The following is a 22,237-nucleotide window of genomic DNA, read 5'->3' as shown; positions in this document are numbered from 1 at the left end:
CTTAAACTAACATTGCTCTGAAACTCCTCGGTTTGCAGTTTTCTGAATGGCTCGAGGCCAGGCAGAACATATTTCATCTTCTCTCTTATGTGTTTACAGTATTTGATGTTATCTCAAGATCTTGTGAGAGAGATGGCACATGTGATGTAAGAAATGGCAAAGAGATGTCCGGAGTTTTATCCCTTCCTTTTTGAACTGAAAGTTAGTTAAACACTACATGAAAAGTGATAACACAGCTCAAGCAAATTTATTTTACATATATGACATTTTGATCATTAGAGGATTAATATAAATAAACAAACATCAGCAACATCACAATGGAGTTGGGCCTATTAAGTACTGTAAATAAATAAATCTTAGCCACAGCTTCTCATTTGAGTAGGTTGCATTTGTTTACAACTCTACTGTACTGCTGTAGTATATTTTTTTTATACAGCAAACTTGTTTTTCCCAAACTTTCTTTCTGCCATATCCCAGTGTATCTTTGCACTGTCTTTGATGTTTAGACCTTGCTATTCCTTATTCAGATAGGAAAGTGGAGAAATGTGGTCACAGAGACAAAAGGATTTACAAGTATTACAGGTTATATATTTCAGACAAGATGAATACACACGTCTTTGGTTATTTTTGTTCACTTCCTCCTTTTAATCTTCAAAGTGTACTTTCTCTTTTTGCCTAGATCTTGCCAAGGTTGTATCCTGAATTTGGCCAAACTTACATCCTTAATGAGAATGTAATTTGGAGTCAAAATATTATTAGTCTGAAAAAGTAACATGACTGTAACTACAATATAATGAGATTTTTATTATGTTGGCCTTACTCTGGAGCTGGTGCTCAAATTTTCTTCTAAAGCTTAGTTACCTCTCCAGAATTTTAAGTGATTACATTCATGAAGGAAGCAGACAAAACATGTCATTCTATATGGACAGTGCATATCAAAAGCATGGTTTACAGCTGGTGATTCATTATTACTCTCAATCTGTACAAGGCTTCAGATTTCATACCTAGAAATATTAAGTGTCCCCAAAGGGCAACACAGATTTAAAAGTTTCTTCCCCCTGAATAAAATGAAAGCTGTTAATAGATTAAAGAACTGATTACAAAAGGTTAACCAAATTACAAAAAAAGGAAAATATTAAGAGCTGTATTGAACTAACAATAAGAATTACAAAATTAATTAAAAATGTCAAGATCTTCCATGAATTTAGAACACAATTAGTATGGATTCTTGGCTTAAATCAGTATTAGAACACAAATATCTATACCGAAAAACAATTCAAAACATAAATACGATAGATCACACACAGAGAAAAAGCAGTTAGTCTAAATCTTCCCAGTTTTGATTAGAATGGACATAGTTAAGGCATGTCTACTTTCCCCAATTGACCTTAATATATTCATTTGGGGGGAAAGGAGTCAGAATTTAGAGGAAAGATTGTGTGTTAAATTATAGTGCAAGTCTATGTAAGCATGTAAGGATAAAAAGGATATTTTCCCCCAGTGGGGTATATTAATACCTTTACCTCTCTTGTTACTGGTTCAATCTGCTTAAAACACTTTTTATCAAAATGTAGGTATGACTGCCAGGCAGGGGCGGGTTCTAACTTACCTCACCACTGTCCTGTGTCACGTGGCTGTGACTCGTGGGCGCACGCACGCTTCAAGCACCCATGAATGCAGTGCCGAAAATTCCAAAAAAAAATTTTAAAGCCAAAAACAAGACAGCGGCACATGCACAGTGCCAAAAACAATCAGAAAAGAAATCCTCAAAAAAAAATTCCCAATTTTTTTTTCAAAAGAAAGATGGTGGCATCCACAGACCAAACCAGCTTTGTGATATTATCAGTGGGTTATTACTGGTTCAGGTGAACTGGTCTAAACTGGGAGGAACCCATCTCTGCTGCCAAGCCATATAGAGACCTCAGGTGATATACAGATACCCTACCTGGGACCTTACACTAGTGCTTCCGACCTTGACGGGTCCTCCCTTTGAGCCAATGCGATCAGTTCCTCTGCGTTTCCTTTCAATAAAGACAGCCATCCCGGTCGCAGTTACCTCAGCCAGAAGGGTGTCAGAGTTGTCGGCCTTATCGATACAACAGGACTTATGCGTATTTTACCAGAATAGAGTGGTTCTACAGTTATGCCCAACATTAGAACTGCCCCCACCCTCCCTGTCTTTCGTAAACTACTCAAGACTCATTTATACCGCCAGGCATGGGGGAGTTAAGATATTCCTTCCCCCTAGGCCATTACAAGTTATGCATGGTATGTTTGTGTGTATGTTTGGTTTTATTATAAGGGTTTTTAGTTGTTTTATTAATTGGATTTCTACATGCTGTTTTTATCATTGTTGTTAGCCGCCCCGAGTTTGCGGAGAGGGGCGGCATACAAATCCAATAAATGAATGAATGAATGAATGAATGAATGAATAAATAAATAAATTCCTACCAAAGATGAACACACCCTTTCACCGTGCTCAGGAAGTCATACTACCTGATTTCTATGCCCGGGGTGGGTTCTAACTTATGTCGACGCCCGTTCACTTCCTCCCATACTGCGTGGGCATGCACATGCAGAGTGCTGAAAACCAAGCTTCTATGCATAAGCCAAAAACAAGATGGCAGCACCAAGAGAGCCTGTTCGGGGGCGTGGCCAACCAGCGATCATTCCCGGTTCGGTGAGCTAGGGGAAATTTGCGCTACCGGTTCTATAGAATCAGTCTGAACCAGAAGCAACCAACCTCTGGTTTTATGGAGCGAAAAATACGGTAGTTTAATCTAATGTGTTTCATAATATGTGTTCCCTAATCCATCCATATTTATATGCAAATTTGGCTACAAGCAGAAGTTCTAGAGACAGTTTTGTTAGATTAACATTTATTCCTAGATGTTTATTTATATTAATCTAATTTTCAAAATATATTAATTTTTGTGACTATAATCTAATGCTTATTATAATCTAATGCTTATTATAGTGCCGCTTTTCATGCGGTAATTTATTTAAATTCACATAGAGGCTGTTTTAGCTGGAAATGTTTGCTTTAGAATCCTATTCTTCTCAACCAAAACAGAAGCACTTTTCAGAAATGGCTTGGAAACCCATTTCCTACACCCAGATGATCTTTATGAAAAAAAATATAGGCTTCTATGAAATAGCTATTATCTTTATTCTTTTTTCTTAATTTAATTGGAAACTTTAATTTTGACGAGGGATATTCATGGAAGCCACTATGCCAGCTTTATCAACTGTTCTTTCAGCATGAAATAAAAGGGATGTAACCCTACCCCTGAAAGTGCAAGAATCCGGGTCCCTCTCTCCCTTTCTCCGATGTGCGGTGGCTGTGCAGTGCTCGGGCAGCCCCGAAGGCTGCAGGGTGGCTCGGGTGACCCCATTTCAGCACGAGCCACGTCATGGGCAATCAAACCATCCTGCAGTGAAGAATGCCTGGTCAGCCCACCCTACTACAGAGGTTATATCTGTTTTTGTTTCAATAGCAATTGTCTTCAAAAACATCTCTATGCACTCATTAAATAAACTGAGGAATAGGTTGGCAATGGCCATTTTTTGGTGTCCCTAATATCGTATGTTCCCACCAGTTCCAGTCCATAATTTCCATCTTTCTCCTTTCTCAACAATGTAATTTGAGTGTCTACATCAGTGGTCCCCACCCAAGCATCTCTAAAATCCTGAGGCCTTCCCCCAGCGGTGATATATAATTCTTCTTATTCAAAAAGTGCAGAGGAAGTCTAAAATGCCATTAACTTAGTTTAAACATGGAAATAAGATTAAACAAGTTTGATGAAAATAAGTTGGAGAAGCTGATGGTACGATGGAATAAGGTGAAAGATTATATGTTGAGTAGAATTTGTGACGAAAATGTGAAAAATAAACTCCAATCACTCTTTGAATAGTAAACAAATGCAAATTAGAGCTAAGGGGGGAAAAAAAGAACATAATCTAGTAAATATTTGAACCCCCCGCAATTGGTGGTGGTGGTGACGGTTATTGTCAGTCGGGTGATGGGCACATGCACTGTGCACTGTTTTATGTTTGTTTTATGTAACCTTATGTGCAAAACCAATAAAAAATATATATATTTAAAAAAAAACTTAGTTTAAACAATGTTCCAATTGCCCCCATTAAAAATCAAATTGCTCCCCTGTGGGGCGTGGGCACCACGTTGGGAATCGCTGGTCTACACGCATATAAGGTTCCTCCACGGTTTTTATCTGCAAAGGTCTCTGTGAATAAAAGACACATGTATACTCCATGGAATTCCACATACTTATTGGAATTTTACAGATGTGAATTTAACAGGGTTGGACTGATGAGATGCACAATATTGAGACAAATGGCTCCACCGAATTCACTCTTCTTTCCCCTTTCTTGTATTTCTCTTAATTTTTTGTTGCTGGGGTTTCAATTGAGGGTAGAACTTTTCTGTGCAATTCCTTTCCTTGAACAAACAATCTGAAGCCTCCTCCCATCATCCATCCAAGAAATGACACTTAGAAACAGAGGAAAGCAAATAAATGGCTTTTTTTTTATCCACCACCCATCTCAAATCACATCAGTACTTGGTTTCTGGTATCAGGGAGTCGAAGTCCTACCAAACCTCCACACACTAAAACCGTAGAAGCCAACAGAATAGGTATTGATTTGGTAATGACAACAAAAGAACCAAATATTAGATTTCCAAGGACAGCTGCTGCTTTGCAGAGGGCATTTAAAAAGCCAAAGCCGGTGGCTCTGAAAGACAGGAAGAGAAATTAGAATTAATATGCAGAAAATACACACATACACAATGATGGTGATAATATGTCGCCTGAACTTGACCTTGATTTTAAAAAAAGCTTTTTATCTGTATAAAGACACACACACATATTTTCTTTAAAGGATAGAAGAGACAAAACACAAGTGAATTACAGGGCATAACCTTCCAGAATAATACATCACAACTCAAGATGGCAATTGTTCAGCCTCCTGCCCTTAATAAACAATTCTGAAACTACATATACTGCTCAAAAAAATAAAAGGAAAACACTCAGATAACACACTAGATCTGAATGAATGAAATATTCTCATTGAATACTTTGTTCTGTCCAAAGTTGAGTGTGCACATTCAATCAATGTAAAATTGATTGTCAATCAGTGTTACTTCCTAAGTGGATAGTTTGATTTCACAGAAGTTTGATTTACCTGGAGTTATATTGTGTTGTTTAAGTGCTCCCTTTATTTTTTTGAGTGGTGTACAGTGTTCCCTCGATTTTCGCGGGTTCGAACTTTGCTAATAGCCTATACCACGTTTTTTAAAAAATATTAATTAAAAAATACTTCACAGTTTTTTTTCTATACCACGGTTTTTCCCGCCCGATGACATCATACATCATTGCCAAACTTTCGTGTGCCATTGCTGATTGGCCAAAATCTCGGCCAATCAGTGTTGTTATCACAAAAATAATAATTATTGTTAATAAATAATTATGTTTATAAATATCAGGATCACTAAATGTCTTATTCAATGGTGAGTACCAGTAATAATGGTGAGTAAATAATGGGAAATGGTAATTTAGGGGTTTAAAGTGTTAAGGGATGGCTTGTGATACTGTCCATAGCCAAAAATGGTGTACTGTATTTACTTCCGCATCTCTACTTCACGGAAATTCGACTTTTGGGGGTGGTCTCGGAATGCATCCCCCACAAAAATCAAGGGAACAATGTATTTTATACATGAATGTGAAAATGTCAATTTACATATTACTGCAAATGAGTTTGCTTCTGGAAAAAAAGTTATCAGCATGTTTTTGATCAAAATAAAGGCCACATGACACCCATCAGATGTTTACAAAAAGATCAAGAATGATGAATTGTAAAACGAAATATTAAAAGAGATGAAATAAGATTGGGAAGAATAGCATGTTTTGCTAGTACGAAAAAGAAAGCTGTGTTAATACCTGATAGGCTTCTGCAGGGAATTTGATCAATGCAGTGCCACTACTAGAAACATTTTGCCATTCTGGTGTCTAATAGTACTGGTTATTAGAAAAAGTGTTATTCGGTGATGCACTTGACTTAGTCACTTTTTTCAGTGCTGCTGCTGTCACTTGAAATGGTTGCTAAATGAATGATTGTAAGTAGAGAACTACCTGTAATTGTCACGCTGTGATTGACAGCCTCCAAAGACATTGAGAAACATCCAGTAGTTAGATAGTTAACTCTGTTTATTAATGTAGCTCCTCCTTTGTGATGTAACCTGTTTGCTCACATCCTCCTCTTTGTAGGAAGAAGAAGATATCTAGTTTTTAGAGAATCTCCATTATGCATCATCTTCATTAACCATGTAGATGTGCCATTTTATGTCTCTTTAGACAATCTTTATTTTTCTACTTTTTCTAATAAAAGTTTAGTTCATTCGAACATGCTCTGTCTGTACTTTAATAACCATCACCTCCGGAAGATTCTGGCTCAGTCCCAGCGGGCTGAGCACCTTGCTAAGGTCACGGTCCTTCTAGATCCAACAGTAATTACATTATTTAATCATAGGTCATAAAGTAATGTTCCTGTCTGAATCTAAATCAGTTTTCCTCTGCTTCTTCTCCCTCTGGATATATGAATGTCAATTTTCAGAATTCATACATTTGTAGGTATGCCAGGTTAAAAAAAGCTGATCTAAAGGTACCTTAGTTCTTTCTCACAAAAACAGAAGGGCGCTGAACGCATGATGGAAACAGTAAAAGACCTTGGAATACTAATATCAAATGATCTAAGTGCCAAAGCCCACTGCAACAATATCACCAAAAAGATTTCTAGAGTTGTTAACTTGATCCTACGCAGCTTCTGCTCTGGCAATCTCACACTACTCACCAGAGCCTAGAAAACTTTTGCCAGACCCATCCTTGAATACAGTTCATCTGTCTGGAACCCATACCACATCTCGGACATCAACACCCCTGAAAATGTCCAAAGATACTTCACCAGAAGAGCCCTTCACTCCTCCACTCGAAACAGAATACCCTATGAAAATAGACTATCAATCCTAGGTCTAGAAAGCTTAGAACTACGTCGCCCAAAACACGATCTAAGTATTGCCCACAAGATCATATGCTGCAACGTTCTACCTGTCAATGACTATTTCAGCTTCAATCGCAACAACACAAGAGCATGCAACAGATTCAAACTTAATATTAACCGCTCCAAACTTGACTGTAAAAAATATGACTTCAGCAACCGAGTTGTCGGAGCGTGGAACTGATTACCTGACTCAGTAGTGTCCACCCCTAACCCCAAACATTTTTCCCTTAGACTATCCACGATTGACCTCTCCAGGTTCCTTAGTGCACCAGTGTGCCTTCCCTCCCCTGTCCAATTGTCTCTCCTTATCTCATTTATCTTTTCTTCCTTTCAAATATGTTCACCTATACTTTTATATCTTTTCTTCTATTCTTTTCTTTATTTATATTATTACATATCTATTCTCTTCAATGTGTATTATGTATTGGACAAAATAAATAAATAAAAAATAAAATAAATTCAGCTGGTTCGATCAGGTTTGGGCGAACCGGTGGCGCTGACTGGGACGTAATGACATCCCATTTATTCATGTTTTTGAGGTTGTGTACATTTGCACAAGGCTGTGTACATGCTTGGAGGTGGATTGTGCGAGCATAGTACACATACTCACATTTGCGAACCAGTAGGGAAAGTAAGTGAATATTATCCCTGGATGGAAATAATTCTTATATCAAAAGGTTTTTTGTAACTTATGGTAAATTTGTGATATCTCCACACACTAGGAACAATAGATAACAGGTATCAATGTGCAGGTATCCATTTATTTATTTATTTATTAGATTTGTATGCCGCCCCTTTCCGTAGAGCTGCAGCCTATCTAATAGGATATACAAGATAGAAATTATGAAGCCGTAGAGAAGGTTGGGAGTGTATCACTAGGGAAATACAGAAGAATCTTTCTGAATATTCTAAATATTTTGAATAACATTTCTCTCTCAGTTTTATATAACAAATTACAGAAATACAATTGTGGGAAGAAAATAATTATAATTAAGTAATTATTATCATAAAATACAGAGAGAGAGAGAGAGAGTAATTAAATGCTGTACTCTATGTTTAAATAACTGCTATATCATGTCTCAAAGGTAATACTTTCTAACATTTGTTTACCTTCTCTTAAAATCAGTACAAAACTTAAAAGTTGCTGTTGCATGTTTTGAGCCACGTTATTCTTGAAACTATTTTTTTTTAATTTCCCTAATTCCAGATCAAATACAATTCCTTCTTCTGCTTGTTTGTCCTCTCTGCCCGGCAGGCTATCAAGACTGAGACAAATTACTTTTGCCAGAGTTTTGAACAAGTTGTTTGCAAAGGTGTATAAATTTCAGCTGCCTCAGGGCCGCAGGTTTTACATATGATCAGATAAATAATCTTATGAGAAACAGAAACTGCCTTCAGGAGACCCAGCTAATAAGGTACTTTGCGAAGATGCTTGTGGGGATGCATTGAAATCAGTTCTGTCTTTTCAGAGGTTTCTACATTATTTTATACTCTGAAAAACCAGTTTGGGATAATGGGGTAATGTACAGACTCTTGGGAACCAGAAACAAGTATGTGCTCTTAAACAACCAAACAGCAGCATTGTTTTATAGAGGGCCACAAAAATGTCTACATGCTTAATTGCCAACACAAATATGCGCTATAAGACGGTAAGCCCAATTTAAAGCCAGAAGGCCTATGCTTGAGAGGTAATTGCATGGAATAGGGAGAGGGAATGCAGCCGGTTTGACAAGCTTAAACACATGTTGACAAATACAGATGACAAATTTAGTAGAACTAGTTTGGTTATTTGCGTATCTGTGGGAAAAATGTTTCTCCGTATGATAACATGGCATAACCATGCATACAATTTAAATAATATCCTTTCGGGGCATTTTGTTAGCTTACTGTAAATTTTAGGTAGTCGAATATTTGTATTTTGCAAAAATAAGTTTATCTTTTAATATTTTATTTATTCGTTTTTATTTATTCGATTTTTATGCCGCCCTTCTCTTCAGACTCAGGGCGGCTCACAACATGTTAGCAATAGCACTGTTTAACAGAGCCAGCCTATGGCCCCCACAATCTGGGTCCTCATATACCCACCTCGTAAGGATGGAAGGCTGAGTCAACCTTGAGCCGGTGATGAGATTTGAACCGCTGATCTACAGATCTACAGTCAGCTTTAGTGGCCTGCAGTACAGCACTCTACCTGCTGTGCCACTCCGGCTCATAATAATTATGAAATCAAATAAATAAAATCTTCTTTGAGTTGAATGTGTAACTTTACACAATTTTCTTGACACTGGTGTTTTTGGGGATTTAAATTCTCAATCTAATGTAAGGCCTCGTTATCCCATGATAATCTCCTATAAAGAACTCCTAATAAAGCTAATGTCAGGCCTGGAAGCCATATTTTACCTTTTTGTATTCAGGCTTGCCACATTTTCTACTGTGGGAAAAACAGGAGGGGGGATTATATGGAGCAGGTGATAAGTAGTAATCTAAATAACATTCTTCCCAGAGAGTCAAGGCCACTGTGCCAGGAAGCTGCGAGGAAGTGATGGGGAGGCATCTTCAGTTTTGGATGGTTCCTGATTGGATTGGGTGATGGACATGAGGATGCTGGGCAGGGACTTGAACTTTCGTTTGGGTGGAAAAACCTAGAAGCTTTCAGATTCGAGTTTTCCCAGATATTGCCAACAGGGCATCTCTGATAAATTGGAACTTTGAGAAAATACTAGCCTGGGAGTCTTATTTCATTGGGAGTGTTTATTGGAACGCTGAAATCTAATAGGAATAGATTAAGATTACAAGCATAAGAAACTTTAGAGCTCTTTTTAATAATTTCAGTAATCAATTTCATGCTGTTGAACATAGTGCCGGTCCATTGAGTGACCAGAATAATATGGTTCAAAATCTCAGGTAAAAATGTGGACACCCTAAGGTTGAATATCCTCAACAGTAGGTTGCATCCACTCTAAATAAATACAGTCATACCTCGTCTTACGAACCTAATTGGTTCCAGGGGGAGGTTCGTAAGACGAAAGGTTCGTAAGACGAAAGATTGTTTCCCATAGGAAACAATGTAAAGTCAATTAATCCGTGCAGCCAAAAAACCCCCCCGCAAAAAAACGCTGCCGCCCGGCTGTCACCTTTTAAAACAGCCTGGGGCATAGTTCCCTCTAAGCTGAGCAGTGAACAATCGCTCACTTAAAAATCATCATCAACTCAGAGTTTTTCAAACCTGCCCAGAAGCCGAGAGGGAAAGAGTGAGAGGGAAAGAGTGCCGCCCAGTCCCAAAGGAACTGCCGCTCAGACACTATACTTTTCCGCCCACCCCCAAAAAAATTAGAGGGAACACTGGCCTGGGGGCTTCTCAGCAACCTCCCGAACGCCGAACGCCAAACCCGAACTTCCAGGTTCGGCATTCAGGAGGCCGCCGAGAAGCCCCTAGGCTGTTTTAAAAGGTGACAGCTGGGCGGCGGGGCTTCCCAGCAGCCTCCGAACGCGGACATTTTGCCAAACTTCCGGGTTCGGGGTGTTGCTGGGAAGCCCCCCAGCCCGGCTGTGACCTTTTAAAACAGCCGGGCGGCTTCCCAGCAGCTTCCCGAAGCCGAACGCCAAACCCGAACTTCCGCGTTCGGCGTTCGGAGGCTGCTGGAAAGCCGCGCGGCTGTTTTAAAAGGTGACAGCCAGGCTGGGAAGCTTCCCAGCAACCTCCCGAACCCCGAACCCGGAAGTTCGGCAAAAGTTCGGGGTTCGGGAGGTTGCTGGGAAGCCCCCCAGCCCGGCTGTGACCTTTTAAAACAGCCGGGCGGCTTCCCAGCCGTCTCCTGAAGCCGAACGCCAAACCCGAACTTCCGCGTTCGGCGTTCGGAGGCTGCTGGGAAGCCCCGCCGCCCGGCTGTCACCTTTTAAAACAGCCGGGGGGCTTCTCAGCAGCCTCCCGAACGCCGAACCCGGAAGTTCGGGTTTGGCGTTCGTAACACGAAAAAAGTTCGTAAGAAGAGGCAAATTTTTTCTGAACCCCGGGTTCGTATCTCGCGTTGTTCGTAAGACGAGGGGTTCGTATCTTGAGGTACCACTGTATTTTAATTTTTGAAAAGGGAACCACCTGCGATTTGCAAAGCTATAAGTGAAACAGGGAAGCTGTGAAACATTGTGTTAGAAATATAATGGCCACCAACATCTTTAAGGTAGCAATAAAACTGCATGGATCCAATCATTAGGAATTGGCCTTTATTTCAGAGCATCTTTGTTTATGCTTAAAAAACAGACTTTGACAGCAACCTCTGAGAAACGCTGACTGAGAAACTTGAAAAAATAAGCCACGGGTTTATTTAATTATAAAGTACTGTATGTGATTTGATTCATACAAAATTCAAAGTCAAACTATATCACGGCTTGTAACTATTTCAAAACCAGTCCCTAGGTCATAGGTATTTGATAGAAAACATAATATTGCCACAAAGATAGCTATTTGTGGAATGCATCACTGTGAGAATCAATTTTTATTTCAGGTTGAGTTTAAATTACATAGAAACATTGTTGGCAGAAAAAGACTTCATGGTCCATCTAGTCTGTCCTTATACTATTTCCTGTATTTTATAGATATAGTTTATAGTTTATTAGATTTGTATGCCGCCCCTCTCCGAAGACTTTTATCTTAGGATGGATATATGTTTATCCCAGGCATGTTTAAATTCAGTTACTGTGGATTTACCAACCACGTCTGCTGGAAGTTTGTTTCAAACATCTACTACTCTTTCAGTAAAATAATATTTTCTCACATTGCTTCTGATCTTTCCCCCAACTAACCTCAGATTGTGCCCCTTTGTTCTTGTGTTCACTTTCCTATTAAAAACACTTCCCTCCTGAACCTTATTTAACCCTTTAACATATTTAAATGTTTCGATCATGTCCCCCCCTTTCCCTTCTGTCCTCCAGACTATACAGAATGAGTTCATGAAGTCTTTCCTGATCTGGTTTATTCTTAACCTTCCACAATTTTTGTACATTTTACATAACGTAATCTACATATATACAGATAGTCCTTGACGTATGACCACAACTGAACCCAAAATGTATGTTGTTAAGTGAGTTTTTGCCCCATTTTGCAATCTTTCTTGCCCCTGTTTTTAAGTGAATCACTGCAGTTTTTAAATTAGTAACATGGTTGTTAAGTGAATCAATGGTTTCCCCATTGACTTTGCGTGCCAGAAGGCTGCAAAAACTGTTCACATGAACCCAGGACACTGCAACCATTAAAAATAGGAGCCAGTTGCTCCTGAATTTTGATCATGTGGCCATCAGAATGCTGCAATGATCATAAAGGTGAGAAATGGTCGTAAGTCACATTGTTCAGTGCTGTTGTAACTTTGAACAGTCCCTAAGTGAAATGTGGTAAGTCAACAACTATCTGTAACGTCTTTGAAAAGTGTCATTAGAGAAAAGATACCTATTCTACATTCTTACTTGTATTTTATAGCGTGAAGAAAGGCTGAACCTGATGGGTTTATATCACTGATGGCGAACCTTTTTTCCCTCGGGTGCCGAAAAAGCATGTGCGTGCGCTATTGCGCACGAGCAAGTTCCCATGCTCATAATTCAATGCCTGGGGAGGGCGAAAACAGCTCTCCCCCCGGGACGCCCTCTAGAGGCCGGAAATGGCATGTTTTCCAACTTCTGGTGGGCCGAGTAGTTTATAGTTATAGTTTATTAGATTTGTATGCCGCCCCTCTCCGAAGACTCGGAGGCTCATGTTTTGCCTTCCCCAGGCTCCAAATGCTTCCCTGGAGCTGGGGGAGGGTAAAAGGCCTTCCACATCCCCCCGGAGGCTCTGGAAGCCAAAAATGCCCTCCCAGAGCCTCTGTGCGAGCCAAAAACCAGCTGGCCGGCGCACACATGCACATTGGAGCTGAGCTAGGGCAACAGCTCGTGTGCCAGCAGATATAGTATAGGTTTGCCATCACTGGTTTATATGAAATAGGCTCTTACAGCATGAACCGAGATTGAAACAATCAATATTATATCAAGATTATATGGAAGAGCCCTTCACTCCTCCACTCAAAACAGAATACCCTTCGAGACTAGACTTTCAATCCTGGGCCTAGAAAGCCTAGAACTAAGACGCCTTAAACAAGATCTAAGTATTGCCCACAAGATCATATGCTGCAACGTCCTGCCTGTCGGCGACTACTTCAGCTTCAACCACAACAACACAAGAGCACACAACAGATTTTAAACTTAATATTAACCGCTCCAAACTTGACTGTAAAAAATATGACTTCAATAACCGAGTTGTCGAAGCGTGGAACTCATTACCGGACTCCATAGTGTCATCCCCAAACCCCCAACAATTTACCTTTAGATTATCTACGGTTGACCTATCCAGATTCCTAAGAGGTCAGTAAGGGGCGAGTACAAGTGCACTAGAGTGCCTTCCGTCCCCTGTGCTATTGCTCTCCTATATATCCTATACCTTTCTTCTATTCCTATATCTCTTCTTCTATTTGTTCATTGATATGTTCTATTACTATATCTTCTTTTCTATTCTTTCTTAGATATATTTTACTATGAGTATCTCCTCTATAACCTTCATCATGTATTTTACTATGTGCATATATATATATACCCACTAAAACCCTCATTGTGTAATGGACTAACAAACTAACTAAATAAATAAATAAATAAATAAACCATATACAGTGATCTCTCGGTTAGCGCGGGGGTTACGTTCCAAGACCTCCCGCGCTAACCGATTTCCGCGTTATATTGGATGCGGAAGTAAAACCACCATCTGCGCATGTGCGCCATTTTTTTCATGGCCGCACATGCGCAGATGGTGGAGTTTGCGTGTGGGCGGTGGGGAAGACCAAGGGAAGATTCCTTCAGCCGCCCAACAGCTGATCTGCTCCGCAGCGCGGAAGCAGCGAGGAGCCGAAGATGGGGTAAAGGCAAAGGGGAAACCCCATCTTCGGCTCCTCGCTGCTGCCGCGCTGCGGAGCGGATCAGGTGTTGGGCGGCTGAAGGAACCTTCCCTTGGTCTTCCCGCTTGCCGCTTGCCAGTCCACACACGCCCCCCTGGATGAGCCGGCCACAGGGGCGAGGGGTGGGGATGAAGGGGCAGGACTTCCCGGGCGGAAGGCATGCTCGGCTCTGCCGCTCCAGCCCCTTTCGGCCGAGCAGCCAGGGAAGTCGAGCCAGGCGTGGCGGCGGCAGCGCTGCTTCTCCGGTCGCCCGGTCCTCTCCTGCCTCCTGCGCCGATGTTCCCCGCTGCGACGGAAGGCAGTCGCTTGGCTAGGGAGGCTCGGCCGAAAGCGGCTGGAGCGGCAGAGCCGAGCACGCCTTCCGCCCGGGAAGTCCTGCCCCTTCATCCCCACCCCTCGCCCCTGTGGTCGGCGGGGATGAAAGGGCAGGACTCCCTGGGTGGAAGGCGTGCTCGGCTCTGCCGCTCCAGCCGCTTTCGGCCGAGCCTCCCTAGCCAAGCGACTGCCTTCCGTCGCAGCGGGGAACATCGGCGCAGGAGGCAGGAGAGGACCGGGCGACCGGAGAAGCAGCGCTGCCGCCGCCACGCCTGGCTCGACTTCCCTGGCTGCTTGGCCGGGGAGGCTCGGCCGAAAGCGGCTGGAGCAGCAGAGCCGAGCACGCCTTCCACCCAGCGATTGTTCCGCTGCCGCCAGCATGGCCTGGCTGGCAGCGGAAAATGTAACGGAGCCCACGGGGGATTCGCCTTCCTCTCACCCGCAGCCGAGACTGATTGTGGGCTCCTTCGCAACCTCGGAGAGCTTCCGGGGCATGAAAGCTCACGAAAACCAGGAAGCTCTCCGAGGTTGCGAAGGAGCCCACGATCAGTCGGCTGCCGGCGGGAGGAAAGCGAATGCCACGGGGCTGGGCTCGGCTCCCCCCTCGGCTCCCCCCCTTACCAGCCCCGCCGCGGAAGGCTCCATTCTGTTCCCTGCCGGCCCGATTGAGCGGCCGGCGGTCTCCATTCAGGGAACAGAATAAAAAAAAAATTTAAAAAAAAAATTTTTTTTTTAAAATAATATTTTAATATTTTATTTTTTAAATAATATTTTTTGAAAAACCGCGTTGCAGCATTTCGCGCTAATCGAGAACGCGCAAGTCGAGGGACCACTGTATTGTCTTTCCTGAGATCGCATCTGAAGCAAAATATAATGAGGTAGCCTACATAGTAAGACATCTAAGAAAGATTAGGGGTAGCAGTGGGCAGCTAACCAGGATTAAATTACACACCCTGCCTAGGCAGGCAGAAAGAACTATAATTACCATCATTCAGTACAAAAAGGAGAGCAAAAATTATAGTGAGATATGGTTTGAATAGTATTTCTAGTCTGTAGCCATGAAGATGGGAAAAAAAGGAAACCGGGAAGTTTCAAAGCTCCACTTTTATAAAATGGGAGAAGACATGGGATATAACGAAAGAGAGAAAGTTTTCAACACACAATTAGCTAGTCTGACAAGATTCCATATGCACCTCATGAGAAATAACCATGTCAGGAATGTCTGTGGGATGCTTTATATATTGTGTGTCTCATGCAATTTTGTTTTAATTTAAAATCGTTTTAAAGAACACCTTACTCCACCCACACACCTGAAAATAAAGATAACAGTGAGAAGATCAATATCCTGGCTGGGGGGGAGGGGCGGGGAGAGACAAGATAGGTCAGTGATGGCACGCGAAGCCATATCTCCGGGACCGCCTTCTGCCGCACGAATCCCAGCGACCGGTTCGGTCCCACAGAGTTGGCCTTCTCCGGGTCCCGTCGACTAAACAATGTCGTCTGGCGGGACCCAGGGGAAGAGCCTTCTCTGTGGCGGCTCTGACCCTCTGGAACCAGCTTCCCCCTGAGATTAGGATTCCCCCCATCCTCCTTGCCTTTCGCAAACTCCTTAAAACCCACCTCTGCCGTCAGGCATGGGGGAACTGAAACATCTCCCCCTTGCCCATGTTGTTCTGGTGTTAGATTGATTGTGTGCTTGTTTTTTAAAATATTCTGGGGTTGTTTTTTATGAATTTTTTAGCTTAACATTGTAATTGGATTGGTGGGTATTGGATTTGTTATTATGTATTGTTTTTACCTTGTTGTGAGCCGCCCCGAGTTTGCGGAGAGGGGCGGCATATAAATCCAATAAATCTAATCTAATCTAATATCTGCTGGCACCCAAGCTGTTGCCCTAGCTCAGCTCCATCATGCATGTGTGTGCCGGCCAATGATTTTTGACTCACACAGTGGCTCTGGGAGGGCGTTTTTGGCTTCCAGAGAGACTCCAGGGGGCTGGGGGACAGCATTTTTACCCTCCTCCAGCTCCAGAGAAGCCTTTGGAGCAGCAGTCCCCAAACTACGGCCCGCGGGCCGCATGCAGCCCGCTGAGGCCATTTATGCAGCCCGCGGGTGAGTGACAGGAGCACATCTAATTTTCCATGAATAAAATGTGGGATTTTGTTCGTAACTAATATCAATCATCAAAAAAGTTGCAAAAGTTTTTTTTTCTAATTTTGTCATCCAGTTACATTCATTTTCTTTTAATTAAATTCCCTCCTCAAAAAAGTACACCAATTATATTTCTAACTTATTAACCATTATGCCAAAGTGCTTCCTTCTTTCTTTATACATTTTTCTATAAGCCAAGAAAACCTTGTATAGCCAATCAGATGTTAACAAAAGAAAATTAAGAACAAAACATAAACATATATGAATTTCAGACTTCTTCCCCCCCCCCCCTAAATAGTACGCTCCCATTTTGTTTTTTACTTTAAAATAAGGTATGAGCAGTATGCATAGGGATTTGTTCATAGTTTTTTTTTATAGTCCGGCCCTCCAACAGTCCGAGGGACAGTGAACTGGCCCCCTGTGTAAAAAGTTTGGGGACCCCTGCTTTGGAGCCTGGGGAGAGCAAAACACTAGCCTACTGGGCCCACCAGAAGTTGGGAAACAGGCCGTTTCCATCTCCAGATGGCCTCCAGAGAGTCTTCAATGGGCGGGAGAATCTGTTTTCGCCTTTCCCAGGCATTGAATTATAGGTGTGGGCACTCACGCATGCGCGATAGCACTTGCCCATGCTCTTTTGGCACCCGAGGAAGATAAGGTTTGCTATCACTGGGATAGGTGAACTTTACTGAATATTGTGATATTCATTCCACAGGGTGGCAGTAAAAACCTGCTATCCCAACATCTGCAAATTGTATCAAATGACATATTTTCTGACAAATAAGGGGTGCAATAGTTCATAAATAGCAAAAAAAGGAAATGATTCCTTAAAAGGAAATTGTTTAGGTTACAATTCAATAATCTTGAAGGTTGCCCAGAGCTTTGCATGGCTGCTGTCTGAATGGGTATGATTGATTTTTAACGCAACTGGGGATTTTAGATTGTTTGCTTAGTTTTAATTAATTGGATTTAGCTATTGCATTTTGTTGTTTCTTTTTATATGTTGTAAGCAGCCCCGAGTCCTCGGAGAGGGACGGCATATAAATCCAATAAGTAAGTGAGTGAGTGAGTGAGTGAGTGAGTGAGTGAGTGAGTGAGTGAGTGAGTGAGTGAATACATTTCTGCTAATACATTCAAAATTATGATTAACTTCCTCATCTAATGTGATTTTGCTACTATTAAAATGTTTATCACCTAAAAAGAAAAAAAGAATGTCCAAGTTGACTTATTTTTGGAAAAGAAGGTAAAGCATGGCAAGAATATAAAACTATACCTTCTATCTGTAGGATACAACTCCACAGTGATGACATCAAGAGAGTTCCATGCTGAGATGGTAAGGCCATTGTATAGACACAGCATGCCGATCATCATAGATCCACTTGTACCAAACCATAGGAAAAAGCAGCTAATTCCAGAAAGAATCATAGAACCACCTGCACGGAAGCCAAATGTTAATAGTTACTACTGGTTCTGACAAAACAAATATTATAATGCTGTCAATGTGAGTAGTAATTTCAGCAAAATGGTAACAAGCTAAGAACCTGTACGGATCCAAGACTTTGTAGTAGCATTGAATGTGGGCACTGACAGAGGTGACAGAATATAATATGTTAAGGGTCATGTCCTCAAGGCTTTGCACTATTAGGAAGAAAGGACACCTTCAAATGGAATTAAGGAGGTTGAAAGTCCATACAAGAACTCAGTTGGATTTAGAAATTCATGGAGGCAAGTTCCCTACTGTCAACATTTATTTAAAAGACTGAAAAAACCTTCTACTGGTTAGTAACTCTCTGTGTTAAGATTTCTATTCTTAACTATGAGGATTTTATGATTTCTTAACATCTGTTTGAAAACCTCAATTCAGAAATGTTCCCCTCCAAGGGTCAGCACTGTCCCCTAAAATAAGCTTCCTGCTGTACTTATTACCACATGATAAAACATAAAATAAAAGCCGCCCCGAGTTTGCGGAGAGGGGCGGCATATAAATCCAATAAACCTAAACCTAAACCTAAAATGCCTGGTGCACCAGTTGAGGTCCTATTTGGACCGGGACTCACTGCTCACAGTCACTTATGCCCTCATCACCTCGAGGTTCGACTACTGTAACGTTCTCTACATGGGGCTACCTTTGAAAAGTGTTCGGAAACTTCAGATCGTGCAGAATGCAGCTGCGAGAGCAGTCATGGGCTTCCCCAGGTATGTCCATATTACACCAACACTTCGCAGTCTGCATTGGTTGCCGATCAATTTCCGGTCACAATGCAAAGTGTTGGTTATGACCTATAAAGCCCTTCATGGCATCGGACCAGAATATCTCCGAGACCGCCTTCTGCTGCACGAATCCCAGCGACCGATTAGGTCCCACAGAGTGGGCCTTCTCCGGGTCCCGTCAACTAAACAATGTCGGTTGGCGGACCCCAGGGGAAGAGCCTTCTCTGTGGCGGCCCCGACTCTCTGGAACCAGCTCCCCCCAGAGATTATAACTGCCCCTACCCTCCTTGCCTTTCGCAAACTCCTTAAAACCCACCTTTGTCATCAGGCATGGGGGAACTGAGATATCTCCCCCGGGCCTATATAATTTATGTATGGTATGTTTGTAGGTATGTCTGCTTAAAAATGGGTTTTTTTAACTGTTTTAAATTTTAAATTGTAAATTATTAGATTTGTCAGGAACTGTTTTTATTGTGTTGTGAGCCGCCCCGAGTCTGCGAAGAGGGGCGGCATACAAATCTAATAAATAAATAAATAAATAAATAAAATGTCAGCTGTCACGATCTCTCAAGTTCAGGGGGAAAGGGGGAATTTATAGCAGGCATTTGCTAAGAAAAATAATTTTTCCCCTTGCTTTTTTTTTAATCACCAAAAAGCCTGAAATGCTTTGTAGTATTTTCTTTTCTCTTTCTCTTTTTATAGGCAGTGTGGCTAAGAGACTATTGTTTTGGGAGAAAAATAGGATTAGGGCAGTTTAAAGACTGAAAGGCTGCATTAGGCTCTCACAAATTCATTCTTCCTTAAACTACACAATCATTGCACCATCTACGTATTTGATGGTACATTGAAAACTAGCTGGTGGGTGGGTGAAAGAACTCTCTCTCTATGGCCCTCACCCCCCGCTTGGTTATTGATAAAGCTTTGAGTGAAAAGGAGAATAAAAATGTTTATTTTTTTACAAAAAATACAATCAATTTCAAAGCGAAGTTCCTACCCAACATTGTTAAACGTCCAATTCGATCCATCAGAAGAGCTGAGACAATATTTCCTGGTAATACTGCTAAAGTCCCCAGGAAATTGACAAAATAAATCCAGTAGGCACTGTAATCGTCATCGAAGGAAATTTGGCATCCTGTCTTATTGTGATAGAACGAACAATTTGTAAACTCACTGCCAGGGTATTTATATGGCTCAAGATCTGGTGAAACAGAAAGAATTTATGAAAGGTGTGATATATTTCAAACACACGTTCTTTTACATATTGCCTAAAAAGCCAACATTAATATTTAGTATAATAGCCTGGTATATGAATATTGCAGTAGGTTAATGTTTTAATGATGTTCTTTCAGTTTTGTACTGTTGTGTTTGCTAACTCAGATATGCCTATTATTCAGCAGGACATTAATATTTTCTGCTAAAAAATTTTTTATGTGTGTTTATTTTTTAATAGGTTTTTATTGTTGTCAGGTGGAAAGATGAATAAATAGACAAATAAATGTTTTCTAAATAAGGTAACATACGTGTTGTTGTGGTTAGCTCTGGCCCAGCTCCTGCCCCAAGGACTGTGGATGTGGGGGAGACATCCACCTGCTGCAAGCCTGTTTTGCCCCTGGTGGAATCTGCTGATGAAGGCTCCTCTGACCAAGAATACATGAGTGACAGGGAGGAGGAGAGTGTGGCAGACAGCTCAGAAGGAGATCAATTATCTAGCTTCTCCTTGGATTCGGAACAAGAGTTAATGATACATCCACGCATGCGGAGAGCAATGCATAGGCAACAACAACTGAAAGATTATTATCAAAGAAAATGAGGCAACCTGTGGTTGGGTGGGGCTGTGGTGATTAGTGAGGCTGCTATAAATAGCATCCTGTGGGTTTGGCCATTGTGGAGGATTATCTGATCGTTGTGTTTCGTGACTGCTTTGACCTTTTGTGTGCTGATTTTTCCCCGCTTTGAAACTAAACCAGGGCAAAGTGTGTTTCACTTTGTGAAAGAAGAAGGACTGTGAATTGCCTCACAGCTGCAAGCTAAGTATCACAGAACTGATAAGGGACTTGTACAAATTACCAGTTTGTTTGTAGACGAGTGCTCTTTGCTATACCAAAAGAGGGCTTGGTTTAAGTGAATTTTCATTATAAAGAACATTGTTTTGAATTTTCAAACCTGTGTGTGTCTAAAATTTGTACCTGTGAATTTTTGGGAGGATTCTACCAGAGAGCCCGACAGAACACGTGTTAACAAATGTATATATAGTTTTTAAAGTTCTTAATTATTTTAAAAAGAAAAACAAAGACCAAACAAACAAGAAAGAAGAGAAAGTATTAATGCAGAAACATAATATCAGAAGTGGAGAAAGGAGTGACAAATTGTAGAGTTAGTGCTCAATGTATCATTGATTAGGGGAAAAAATCATTAAATTACATTTAAGTTCATTAAACTGTTTTAACAATGCAAGTAAGAATTTGCCAAAATCTGCACTACTTATAGTTTAAAAATACAAAAAGGTGGTGGTGGTGGGGAAATATGTGATTAGTACAAGCTGTACACAAATCTAGGCAGGGTGAGGAAGGTTTGAGAGGCCTGGTGCAGACCGCACAAAAATTGAGGGAGGCCAGTGGAGGGTTTAGGAGGCCCAGTGCAGGCTGTACATAAGTTAGGGAAAGCGACAAGGGACTGGGAGGGATAATGGAATTAATGCATGGCGGAGAATGCTGCTGGCAGGAGTGACTTTCCAGAGGGACTTGCGAATTTCCTCGTTGGTTTCCCCATTGAATGCACTTCTGGGAAGCCAGCAGAAAAGATTGCAAATGGCGATCATGTGATTATGGGTCCCAGTTTGCAAACACTAAGTGTAGGGTATTGCTTCAGGGACCAATTGTATGTCCATTTTTTCATGGACATGAATGATTGCTGAATGCACAGAAGCTGAGGGCTTTCTGTATTCTCCTCATAACTCTATTATAATTATTGTAACTCCTTGTAACTCTCCTTGTATTCTCCTTGTATTTCCGGGACCGCTTTCTGCCGCACGAATCCCAGCAACCGATTAGGGCCCACAGAGTTGGCCTTCTCTGAGTCCCGTCGACTAAACAATGTCGTTTGGCAGGTCCCAGGGGAAGACCCTTCTCTATGGCGGCCCCGACCCTCTGGAACCAGCTCCCTCCTGAGATTAGAACTGCCCCCACCCTCCTTGCCTTTCGTAAACTCCTTAAAGCCCACCTCTGCCATCAGGCATGGGGGAACTGAGATAACTTCCCCAGGCCTATATTGTTTATGTATGGTATGTTGTGTGCATGTTTTTTAAATTATGGGTTTTTAGTTTTAATTATTAGATTTGTATTGTACATTGTTTTTCTATTACTGTTGTGAGCCGCCCCAAGTCTACGGAGAGGGGAGGCATACAAATTCAATAAATAAATAAATAAATAAATAAATAAATAAATAAATAAATAAATAAATAAATAAATAAATAAATAAATAAATAAATAAATAAATAAATAAATAAATAAATAAATAAA

At 41.3% G+C, this 22,237-nt stretch overlaps 1 protein-coding gene across 2 annotated transcripts in view; it reads right to left on the bottom strand.

Moving 5' to 3' along the window:
• Positions 1–4,075: 4,075 nt before the first annotated feature.
• The window catches only part of SV2C (synaptic vesicle glycoprotein 2C), a 73,501-nt gene continuing 55,339 nt past the window's right edge, over positions 4,076–22,237 (bottom strand). For both annotated transcript variants that reach the window (XM_070743207.1, XM_070743208.1), the window contains exons 10-12: positions 19,714–19,917; positions 17,782–17,941; positions 4,076–4,752 (exon numbers count right to left, since the gene is read on the bottom strand). In XM_070743207.1, coding sequence (XP_070599308.1) covers positions 4,569–4,752; positions 17,782–17,941; positions 19,714–19,917 — 548 coding nt within the window. In that variant the 3' untranslated portion in view covers positions 4,076–4,568. The remainder of the gene's footprint in view (positions 4,753–17,781; positions 17,942–19,713; positions 19,918–22,237) is intronic.

This window comes from Erythrolamprus reginae, chromosome 2 (assembly GCF_031021105.1).
Source record: "Erythrolamprus reginae isolate rEryReg1 chromosome 2, rEryReg1.hap1, whole genome shotgun sequence".
Taxonomy (NCBI): Eukaryota; Metazoa; Chordata; class Lepidosauria; order Squamata; family Dipsadidae; genus Erythrolamprus; species Erythrolamprus reginae.
The sequence above is the reverse complement of the archived record's forward strand: the minus strand, read 5'-3'. Positions and strand labels throughout refer to the sequence as shown.